At 42.2% G+C, this 12,074-nt stretch overlaps 1 protein-coding gene across 4 annotated transcripts in view; it reads right to left on the reverse strand.

The window, feature by feature from the left end:
* The window catches only part of PPP2R2B (protein phosphatase 2 regulatory subunit Bbeta), a 764,919-nt gene that overhangs the window by 478,466 nt on the left and 274,379 nt on the right, over positions 1–12,074 (reverse strand). Inside the window, exon 1 of one of the 4 annotated variants that reach the window (XM_081505040.1) lies at positions 10,102–10,448. The exons of the other annotated variants lie outside the window; for them this stretch is intronic. Within the exon in view, the coding sequence (XP_081361166.1) occupies positions 10,102–10,175 (74 nt within the window). The 5' untranslated portion in view covers positions 10,176–10,448. Of the gene's footprint in view, positions 1–10,101; positions 10,449–12,074 lie in introns of those variants that run through there. 4 annotated transcript variants of the gene reach the window in all.

Below are 12,074 nucleotides of genomic sequence, written 5' to 3' on the forward strand. Positions count from 1 at the left end.
AGTTCAATACCTCGTTCCCTTATCTGTAAAGTGATAACATTCATCAATACTTGTGATGTTTTTGTGAGATTTATGGGAGGAAGTAACTATAAAGTATTTAACGCAAGGTCTGGCACATAACAAACCCACAATCAATGCTAGCTATGCAGATAGGCAAAAAATCCAATCAGCGTGGAACCTTAATGCCTCTATGTAACAGCTGTGGTAAACGCAGCAGTGATACAGAAAAATAATAAGTCCAAGTCACTGAATGTTCACAGGCCTTATGCTAGGGGTTTTATCAATAATTTTTTTCACCTTCATAATAATACTTTGACATGTTATTAGAAAAGGAAATATACCAGGTAAGTAACTGAAGGTCACCCAGTAAGTAATTATTAGTCTGAGATTGGAATTCAGGTTCATCTGGCTTCAGATCTCACTCTTTCTACTTTATCACTAAAATTTCATATAAATGTTGATTCACATTCTTTCAATCAATAAGCATCTTTGCCATGCTTGCTATGTGCTAGAAACTGTTCTAACTACTGGAGACATGGAAGCGAACAAAACAGAGAATGTCTCTGCTTTCATGTAGTTTATATTCTAGAGCACAAAAAGACTGGTGACAAATAAGTAAATGGATATAGAACATGTCAGGTCAAGGTAAGTGCTATGGAGGAAAAATAAAGCAGGGTACAAGTAACTGAGGGAGTATGTATTTGTGTGTGTGTGTGTGTGTGAGAATTTTTTTTTTTCCATTTGGCTATATTGTAATCTTATTTTTCTTTTTTTTTATTGAAGTACAGTTGATGCACAAAAGTTACAGGTATACAATATAGTGATTCACAACTTTTAAAGATTATAGTCCATTTGTAGCTATTATAAAATATTGGGCTTCCCTGGTGGTTCAGATGGTAAAGAATCTGCCTGCAATGTGGGAGACCTGGGTTCGATCCCTGGGTTGAGAAGATCCCCTGGAGGTGGCATGGCAACCCACTCCAATATTCTTGCCTGGAAAATTCCCATGAACAGAGGAGCATGGTGGGCTATGTCCATGGGGTTGCAAAGAGTTGGACATAACTGAGCGACTACAGCATGGTGTATTGTACAATATATCCTTGTAGCTTATTTTATACATAATAGTTTGTACTTCTTAATCTTATATCCCTATCTTGCCCCTCCCCTCTTTCCTCTCCCCACTGATAATCACTAGTTTGTTCTCTATATCTGTGAGTCTGTTTCTTTTATATTTGCACTACTTGGTTGTATTTTTTTTGGATTCTACATATGTCCTGATATCATACAATATCTATCTTTCTCTGTCTGGCTTATTTCACTTAGCATAATACCCTCCAAGTTCATTCATGTTGTCGCAAATAACAAGACTTCACTCCTTTTTATGGCTGAGTAGTATTCAAGAAGAAACACAAGCTGGAATCAAGACTGCCGGGAGAAATATCAATAACCTCAGATATGCGGATGACACCACCCTTATGGCAGAAAGTGAAGAAGAACTAAAGAGCCTCTTGATGAAGGTGAAAGAGGAGAGTGAAAAAGTTGGCTTAAAGCTCAACATTAAGAAAACTAAGATCATGGCATCTGGTCCCATCACTTCATGGGAAATAGATGGGGAAACAGTGGAAACAGTGTCAGACTTTATTTTTGGGGGCTCCAGAATCACTGCTGATGGTGACTGCAGCCATGAAATTAAAAGACTCCTTGGAAGGAAGGTTATGGCCAACCTAGATAGCATATTTAAAAGCAGAGACATTACTTTGCCAACAAAAGTCCGTCTAGTCAAGGCTATGGTTTTTCCAGTGGTCATGTATGGATGTGAGAGTTGGACGGTGAAGAAAGCTGAGTGTCGAAGAATTGATGTTTTTGAACTGTGGTGTTGCAGAAGACTCTTGAGAGTCCCTTGGCCTGCAAGGAGATCCAATCAATCCATCCTAAAAGAGATCAATCCTGGGTGTTCATTGGAAGGTCTGATGTTGAAGCTGAAACTCCAATACTTTGGCCACCTCATGCAAAGAGTTGACTCATTGGAAAAGACCCTAATGCTGGGTAGGATTGGGGGTGGGAGGAGAAGGGGACGACAGAGGATGAGATGGTTGGATGGCATCACCGACTCGATGGACATGGGTTTGGGTAGACTCTGGGAGTTGGTGATGGACAGAGAGGCCTGGCGTGCTGCAATTCATGGGGTCGCAAAGAGTCAGACACGACTGAGCGACTGAACTGAACTGAAGTATTCAATTGTGTATATACGTACCACATCTTCTTTATCCACTGATCTGTTGATGGATGCTTAGATTTCTTCCATATCTTGGCAACTGTAAATGATGCTGCTATTAACATTGGAGTGAGACTCAGTTGTGTCCGACTCTTTGTGACTCCATGGACGGGAGCCAACCAGGCTTCTCTGTCCATGGAATTCTCCAGACAAGAATAGTGGAATGGGTCTTCCCAACCCAAGGATTGAATCCAGGTCTCTCACATTGCAGGCAGATTCTTTACCTTTTGAGCTACCCAGCAAGTCCCTATTTTAGACAGGAAGGCCAATAAATGCCTCAGATAAAGAAACATTTGAGTGATGGACATGATAAGATGTGTTTGGATTCTGGGTAATTTTCTGGAATTTAAGCCAGAGGATTTATGGTAGAATTAGAAGGATATGAGACAGAAGGAAATAAAAGACAATTTCAAAGTGACTTGAGTAACTAGGAGAACAAAATTCTCACTTAGTGAGCTGGAGAAAAATGCTGGACAAAGAGGTTTTTCTTGAAAGGAAATCAGGAGTTCTGTTTTGAGATCTCTGTTGTGCATACGAGTAGAAATTCTAGGTAGGCAGATAGATATACAAGTCTGTATTTTAGGGAGAAGTTGGAGCTAGAAATATAAACTGAATAGAAGATATTTCAGACCATGAGATCACCTAGGAGCAAGTATAGATTAAGAAGAACACTGGGCCCTGGGCCCCAAAATTTATAGGTCGGGAAGATGATGAGGAACCAGCTGGGGAGTCAGAGAAGGACTGGCCAGTGAGGGAGAGGGAAACAGAAAGTGTGGCCTTGAGGCCAAGAAACTCTCTCAAGAAGGAAGCAGCAATTGCGTGGGTCAAAACTAGTGAGAGCTGCAGCAGAGGATGACAGCATTCATGAATGAGAGGGTCACTGGTGACTCTCACAAGAGCTGTTTCGGTGGAGGGATGGAAAGAGCAAATTGGAGGAAAAGACGCAGTGAGAGCATAGAGGACCCTTTCAAGGCATTTATTTTTCTGGAAAGGGGAGTGGGGAATGAGGCTGCAGCTGAGGGGGATACAGGATCAGGAGATGATTCCTTTTAAGTGAGATGATTTACAGCATGTCTGTGAACTGCCACATAGGATCCTGTAAAGAGGAAAGAGAGTAGAGGGAGAGGGGCTGAGTGCGGGAGTGAGGGGCTTGAGGGGGGTCAGGGGTAGAATTCAGCTCACAGTGGGAACTGGCTGTAGAAGAACGCAGGGACTCTTCATCTACTGCACGTAAAAATGGAAAGCAAACTTGAAATGCAAAGCAGAGTCAAACAATGTAAGGTTTTGTCTCACTTAATCCTTATAATAACCCCTTCATGTGGTGGAATATTATTTCTGTGTTACAGAGAATCACAATGGGCACTTGGGAAAGACTTTCAGTGTAGTTGCGTATTTGTAACAATGAGAAAATGAGTAGTCAGGGAACGCTGTAGGCGGAAGTGCGTTTAATGTGGACCCAAAGAGTGGGTTGGTTCTAAATACGTGAAAGGGGCTGAGACAAGAATTCCAAAAACAAAAAAGAATTCTATAAATATGTAAAAAGGCACAAAATAGAGCAAAATCCTTTCTTGGCAGGTACCTTGGAACTGAACTGCATGGATTCTAATCCTAGCTCCTGCACTTAATAGTCGAGTGACCTTGGACAAGTTACCTAACTTCTCTGTGCTCTGGTTTCCCCATGTTTAATACACAGAGATAGTAACTCTACCTACGTCATAGGATTGTTGTGAGGAATACATACAGGTAACTGTACCTACATCCATATACACACATAGTGGAACTGTGCCTAGAAAGTAGAGAACAGTGCTTGGTTTACTTCTAAAAGTAAAGAGTTTGAAAAAAATTTGTATTTTTCCTCTGTATGTGTGTGTACTTCCAGCAGTCCTGCTTTTGGGTATCATTGGAAGATATTCTGCTGCAAGAACTTTACAAAACAGGGAGCTCAGCTCGGTGCTCTGTGATGACCTAGAGGGGTGGGATGGGGGGATGGGAGGGAGGGGATATATGTGTACATACAGCTGATTCACCTCACTGTACAGCAGAAACTAACACGACATTGTAAAGCAATTATACTCCAATTTAAAAAACAAAAGTCAAAAAGAGAAAAGAACCTTCCTCATCTTGAAGGAGCATTATTGAAAGAAGACAGATAAGTTTGTTTACTCACTCTGCCATTCAGTCCTTCGTTTTAGAAGAATTTCTTGAGCATCTACTCAGTCCAGCTCTGTACTAACCAGGTTGCAGAGACTGAGGACAACTAGGGCAGTGTTCCTGTGCCCAAGCTGCTCCCGGCCACCAGGAGATAGATGCAGACTTAGACTGTTTCAATATAGCCTGAAGGCTATTCTCATACACATCTTCAGGAGGAAATATGCAATGTAAGGGGTAAGAGTGCTGAGTTTTTGTTTTGTCTTGTTCAATAGTAATTTACTAACTATCAGCCTTCAAGGATCAAACAGCCTAGAGAAAGAGACCAAAGAGTCACTAGACCCACACAACCCCATGTGATATAGGGCTACTAGGGTTTTATTATTATTATTTAAACTTTTTATTTTGTATTGAAGTATAGCCAATTACCTTGCCTGGTGGCTCAGACTGTAAAGAATTCACCTGCCAATGCAGGAGAACCAGGTTCGATCCTTGGGTCAGGAAGATCCCCTGGAGAAGGGAATGTCAACGCACTCCAGTATTCTTGCCTGGAGAATTCCATGGACAGAGGAGCCTACTGGGCTACAGTTCGTGGGGTCACAATGAATCGGACACAACTGAGCAACTAATACTTTCCTAACCGACTGACAATGTTGTGACAGTTTCAGGTACTCAGCAGAGTGACTCAACCATACATACACCTGTATCCATTCCCCTGCTCCCCACAAACTCCCCTCCCATTCAGGCTGCCATATAACATTGAGCAGAGTTCCCTGAAGAGCGCTGAGTTGTGATTCAGATTGTTTGGACCCGAGTCTTGGCTCTGCCACTTTACTAACCAAGGCTCTGGGCAAGGTGGTGAGCATCAGCGTTCTCATCGGTAGCATAGAGACGATGGCGTCTGACACAAGAGGTTGTGTGAGGGGCCAGTGAGCTTATACAGCCACGGCCCCTAGCACACAGCAGAAGATCCACAGGCTTTGTGGTGCTGTGGTTGCTTCTCTCTCATTTCCTCTTCTCATTGTTATTGTGGTTTATATGACTCATAACACTTCCATCTTCAGACTTGTTGATGAAGACTTCCTAGAAAGATGTGACTCAAACTGAGTTTTAAAGGATGGATAGGGTTTGCAGCATGAAATGATGACCAGGCAACTCAGGGAAAGGATATGGTCTCTGGCTCAGCACATCACCCTTTGGATAAAGAAAGCACCAGCACCAATTTGTAAGATAATCCAAATAAAAGCCCTTCATGTCAGGTACCAAATCAGGTCCATCGGAGAATACTAAGCAAGTTTCCTCTTACCTCCCTGGCTCTCTCATTCCTGTGGGTCTCCTAGGCCCCTCTGTCCTGTCTGGAATGATTTCCTTCTGATTGTGATTGGAATTTTGTTCTTCTGCTCCTGAAGCTATTTTGCTGTATGAATCCTTCCCTGTTGGGAGGAGGGAGTTATGTGCTCACTTGATGGATCCACAGAGAAGGGAATACCATCCAGCTGTCTTCTCAAAACAATGCAATAGTGCTCTTGCATCAGCACTATTTAGTTGTCCTTTTTTTCTGGATGTGTCTTCTTATTTCAAGTTACATATTCAAGTTACTAGAATATGGCAATAAAAGAAGATCCCTCAAATATGGCCCCCAAAAGCTCCCCAATCCACAATGTTTAAAACAGCTAGCATTCACATAAAAGGTAATGCTTTGCAGAATATTATCCACATGTTTTTAAGATTTACCTATACAACAATGTTGGTATTTGTAATCTTCTTATTCAATAAAAATTGAGTGCCTATTATGTACTTGGTATTGTTCTAGTGATGAGGGTAAAACAGAGAGCAGAATTACATGAGTCTTGCTCTCATGAAGCTTTCAATCCAGTAAGGAAACAGATTCTAACAAATCAGTTGTATCATTTTATTCATAATGGCAAGCTAGGATAGGTGCTCTGAAGGAAAGAAACCCAGTTCTTTAAGAGCTATGATGAGAGACTTCTCTGGTAGTCCAGTGGCTAAGACTCCGCACTGCCAATGCAGGGGGCCTGGGTGCAATCCCTGGTCAGGGAACTAGATCCCACATGCTGCAACTAAGAATTTGCATGCTGCAACAAAGATCCCACCTGCTGCAATGAAGATCAAGGATCCCTCCTGCTGCCACTAACAGCCAGCAGAGCCAAATGAGTAAATACATTTTTTAAAAAAGAGCTATGATCAGCTGAGGATCAAGGATGGCTTCTCAGCTTCAGCTGAGAATCGACGGCTTGAGTTAAAGAATGGGGCAAAGGGGAGAGAGAACCATCCCCCAAATCTGTGGTCAGAGGGAGAATATGGAGGAACTGAAGACAGCTTATGGTGGGAGAGCTGACAAGAAGGCGTGTTTGGGGTCACTCAGGAAAGTCAAGCAGGAGTCAGAATATGCAGGACCCAGCAGGCCTGGGGAGGTCATCGACAGGTTAAATGCAAGTGTGTCTGTGTTTGAGGTGGTGGGGTGGAATGATGTTTCAAACAAGAATTTTGATTGCAATATGATGGACCAACTCTCTATGTGATGGATGAAGAAACAAGCTTGAGGGCTGAGAATGAGAAAGTGAAGGAAAAGGGAACTAACGTTTATTGAGTACATATTATAGATTTACTCTATGTACAACGTGTTTCTGTATATAATGTGCTTAGGTAATGCCTTGGATGCAGTAAATAGAAGTGTAGGCTGGTTACCATTATCATCACCCTGTATATGGCATTCTGAATCTATTTCTTTGCATATTTTACAAATGAGGGAACTTAGGATAAGAGAAAGTGCTTCCTGGGGACTCAATGGTAAAGAACCTGCCTGCCAATGCAGGAGATGCAGGCTTGATCCCTGGGTCAGGAAGATCCCCTGGAGAAGGAAATGGCAACCCACTCCATTATTGTTGCCTGGGAAATCCCATGGACAGAGAAGCCTGGTGGGCTGCAGTCCATGGGGTTGCAAGAGAGCCAGACATGTCTTAGCAACTAAACAACAGGCTAAGAGAGGTAAAGGAACTACCCAACATCACCCAGTTGGCAAGTGGTAGAGCTAGGACTCAGTGCCCAGGGTCTTCCTATGTTGAGAGAACAAAGTCAAGGAAAAGCTGGAAAGATAATGCTAGTCATCTCAGTAAAATGGTTCCATCCCTGAAGCAGCCCAGGAATTGTTAATGCTCTTAAAGTTGTTCTAGAATTACTCTTAAGGGGATTATCCGGACCGTGTGGATTTATTTGAGTTTCACAGGGATAGACACAAGTTAATCATTACTGTCTTTTTCAATTAAATACATGTTCCCAGTCATAACTTTTCCAGAATAGACTACAGAGTAATACGATTGCTAACAATGTAGAAACATAAACTCAGATTCATTCTGACATCTTTTCCTCCTCAAACTCTAAATAAGTGTAACAAGTTTCTAGTGACACTGAGATGTGTCAGGGGAAACCACTTTATTGCTTAAGAGAGTATGGTAACAGAGACTTGAATATCTAAGAAAGCACATAGGGTGTAGCACTAAAAAATGGAGGGCATCTATCATGTAGTAAGTTTTATGAAGAACTTTAATTATCACACTTAATTTTTAACATCCTGGTAGCTGTTGTTTAGTTGCTAAGTTGTGTCCAACTTTTTTGCAACCCCGGGGACTATAGCTTGCCAGGTTCGTCTGTCCATGGGATTGCTAAGACAAGAATATTGGAGTGGGTTGCCATTTCTTTCTCCAGGGGATCTTCTCAATCCAGGGATTGAACCCATGTCTCCTGAATTGGCAGGCGGATTCTTTACCACTGATCTAGCTGGCAAGTCCAACATCCTGGAAGTAGGTCTTTTTATTTCCATTTTAGAGATGAGATTGGGCATAGAGCAATTAAGGGACTTGGCCCTGGCCTCTTAATATTTAACTCCTGTCTTTTCTACGCTGCCCCAGAGCCTTATCCATGATTTTAATGTTTGGCAGAGGCTATTCTCCTTGATCATCATCTTTAATAGGTTTACAAGAAATTTATAGTCTTTCTACCCCACCCCAAAACCTAAATCTGATGATAGCTGGTGATTCAGAGATTGTTTGCTTTGACGTGAATAAAATGAAGTTTCCATTTTGATGGAATTAATCAGTTAAATTTGATATCAAAAACAGTTCAAGAAAGTTCTCATGCTGGTGGTGTTGTGTCTGCCCAAGGTAGGGTCTTTAGTCTGATTCATATACAAAACAGCAGCTGAATGGACAAAGTGTTTGAGTTCTCAAAGTTTAAGCTGGGAGGAGAGGCAGGGCACCAATCAGAAATCACTGAGGCAGCTTCCTATATGAGTTTAAGTCTTCTGTATTTGGAAAGTTCCCCTCATGGAGATTTCTATCCATGCTACCCTTTGTCTCTCCCCAGTATATATAGGGAATTGCTAAGTCTCTATGAGGGAAGAGAGATTTCTCAGTGGGCCATCTCCTTTAGCCACCAATAACATTTTAAAGTAAATAACCAAATTAAAAAAAAAAATCTATGAATTATCAATGCCTATGGAAAATACCACCCTCAATTTCAGTTCCAAACTTCTACTCCCATTTCCTGAGGATACTGATTAAAAAGCATCTTTATGGTATAATACACACTTCTCTTATTTTAAATACACAGCCTCCAGTCCAAGGCTCTTCCTGTGAGGAAGAGAAGTGAGGATGGGTTTTCAGAACAGGCTGCTCACCGGCTCACTTCCAGAAGAGTGTGTCTGGACCTGAGGCAGAGTTGCTGTTCCTCACCAACCTTAGCTCTCTATCAAGGACTGCTTGTAGGACAACCCCTACAGCTGAAAAACAGCCAGTCACTGACTTGTCTGGAAATTGCTCTTTTCCTAGGATGTGTCACATCAAAAGAAACAGGCAAATCACACAGAGAAGATGCAAGACCGGCTACTGACTCTAGAAATGTTGAAAGCTGCAGTGCTTAGTCGATGGGGAATTGCCAGTATGTTTACCAGGCATTGCACATGTGCACGGAGAAATTCCCCGCTCACGTAGGCATAGCACGCTAGGTTAGAGGGTGCAGAGAGGTTCCCCCCAAAGGACCAGGGACTGTTTGTACAAGACTCGGCTCACCCTCGCCTTAAGGCATCAACTTAGGACCCCACAGACCACATTGCCAGCAAGCACTGAAACTCAGCTGCGATCTTCCTGCCCTGCACCCAAGTACAGACTCTGAGCAAATCAATCCAACAACCAACCGATGCTCCACCGTCATACAGTAATATGCCCATTCTATTTTGCTAATTGCTTTCTTGGGCATACACCAAGTTATTAAAAGGATAGTGACAAAACAAGAGAGCTTGGATAAATGTATGTGGTGGCACCTACAGCAATTTGTTTTCCCCTTAACATTAGTTCCGGTTACTTGTTTGCATGTGAAAGAGAACAAGGAGAATTGGCAAAACATTTCTAAATTATTTTCTACTCAGCTGCATCAGTGCTGAGACCACCTTTGCAATTGTTATCCTGCTCATCAGAAAAGACTTTCCTTGTAGAAAACAGACTGATTTTAGAAGCAGATCTGAGTCTGTGAGATAGACGCTTTTGCCAGGCACAAGAGTCTTCTAGGAGCTGCAGAAGGCAGTCTCAGCAGAGCCTGTGGGAAGTCAGACACCAGCCCACTTTTTCCCACCCACCCAGACACTCTCCCTCTCTGGTCTGTACCTTCCGTGTGGCAGCTGGAAGAGAGGATGGTGTTCGGAGGTCTGAAGATGTAAGGCAGGTAACGAGAGAAGCATTTCATCTTCCAAAAAAGAAGGCAAAAGAAAAAAATCTAAATAAAAAAACAGTCTCCTGAATCCATCAGGATTCTCTCGGCCTTTAAAGCTGGCTACATCACCCACATGTTTATGGAGGCTCTCTCCCTGTGTTGCAGAGCTGGGGAGCCCGAGGAATAACTGAAGCTGGGTCCCATGTTGCCATCAGCGCCAGGGAGCACTGCTTTACATTTCTGCATGCAGCTCAAACTCAGAAGCCCCCAAGCAAGCCGCGATATAGCCTCTTCATTGGCTGCAGCTCCTCTGAACAGGATTTGCTGAGTAAGTCAGTCTTGCCTGTAAACACACGCTGAAATGCCCTGCCTGAAACCTCTCTCTTTTCCCGTGTGGTCAGTTTCTCTTTTAGCAAGAGAAATCCAGCAGGATATGGGAGGCGTGAGGATAAGTGACCATCTCTTATTTAGCTGAAAGATCAGATGAAACAAAGACAGTATAGTGTTCCGCCCTGGAGAGAGATGCCTGTTAAAAGGAGCCACCCGTAAAGCCATGGGTCTCAGGAATATTAAAGTACAGTGCAATGAAATGGGTCTCTGTCCTTGCTTAATCTAGATTGAGTTCTAGTTTTTTAATACGAAACCCAGACAATAGGACCATTTATCATTTAGGTGAAGCCAAAAGCTGGGTTGAGTAGTCGGTGACAGAGGGCTAATACAGACAGATTCTGTGCTCCACTACGGCTGTTTTCTCCTGCCAGCACTCACATCGAGGCAATAACTTGGTTCTGAGTTATTTGCTGTACAAATTTAAAGCCACAACACAAGAACAGAGGCTAAACCCAAGGGAAATGGCCTTTCACCAACCCTTGTGCCCTGATGGCATATGAAAATCTGGAACAAGGAAGTTGATGCAAGGATTATACAACTTTACCAAAACTCTCACTGAGATTGCAGAGACAGAGAGAGAATATTAAAGGAAAGGACCAATTGCCAAATACAAACGATTTAGATTTGGGAGTTGGTTAGGTTATGACCCAGGAAATAGTAATAATTTTGGAAATCTTATTGCTGGAAGGTAAGCACAAGACATCAGTTTGGGATTTATAAGTTCTGTCAAATACACTATTGAGTATGATAAAGAGAAACAGGTGAATATTTTCTATGCTAAATTCAGAGGCACAGGAAATGATTTAAATGGCCCATAAAGGAAAACCAGTATTCCCCTGAGTGAAAATTTTAAAAATAAGATTTAATATAAAAGTTTGCCTTGAAATCTGATAGGATAATTTTTGAGCCTTTATGGGCTCTCCTCTGTATGAAAATACTTAATTTAGCATTGGAGAAATGTGCTGGTCTGCCCACAAGACTTAGAGCTGTAAGTAATTATAGAGTCAGTGCAGGCCAGGATATAAGTTCACTCTTCTACCAACATGCTCTCCCCCTGATTTCTGGACCACTGCAACATGATGACAAACTACTGCTGGGGATGGAAACATTAACCCTTTGATAATCATGTTATCGATCATTTCCTTAGACCTAGAGACTTGGCAAGGTAGGGCCATCCCAAATAAGGTGCTGTTTAGACAATGCCTAAGTGGTCTGGATAAGTTGTGTGGATAATCTCAAACCCACAACAGATGAGCAAATCCGGAGGCATCTTCCTGAGTGATACAGAACATCTAATCCCTGATCAGTAATGAGTCAAATAGAAGGAGGCTTTGGGACCAAACTGACCTGAGTTTGAATCCCAGTGTATTCACTTATTGGCTGAGAAGATATAAACACAGCTTTAATACTTGTTAGCCTTAGTTTCCGCATCTATAAAATGGGAACAACAAAGTTTTCCTCCCACTTTCTTGAATGAAAGGAGATAATAAGCATGTGATACACTTTGTTCATTATAGACACTTGCCAAACCATCACT

Source organism: Giraffa tippelskirchi, chromosome 6, assembly GCF_054371585.1.
Source record: "Giraffa tippelskirchi isolate mGirTip1 chromosome 6, T2T-mGirTip1v1.2.pri, whole genome shotgun sequence".
Lineage (NCBI taxonomy): Eukaryota > Metazoa > Chordata > Mammalia > Artiodactyla > Giraffidae > Giraffa > Giraffa tippelskirchi.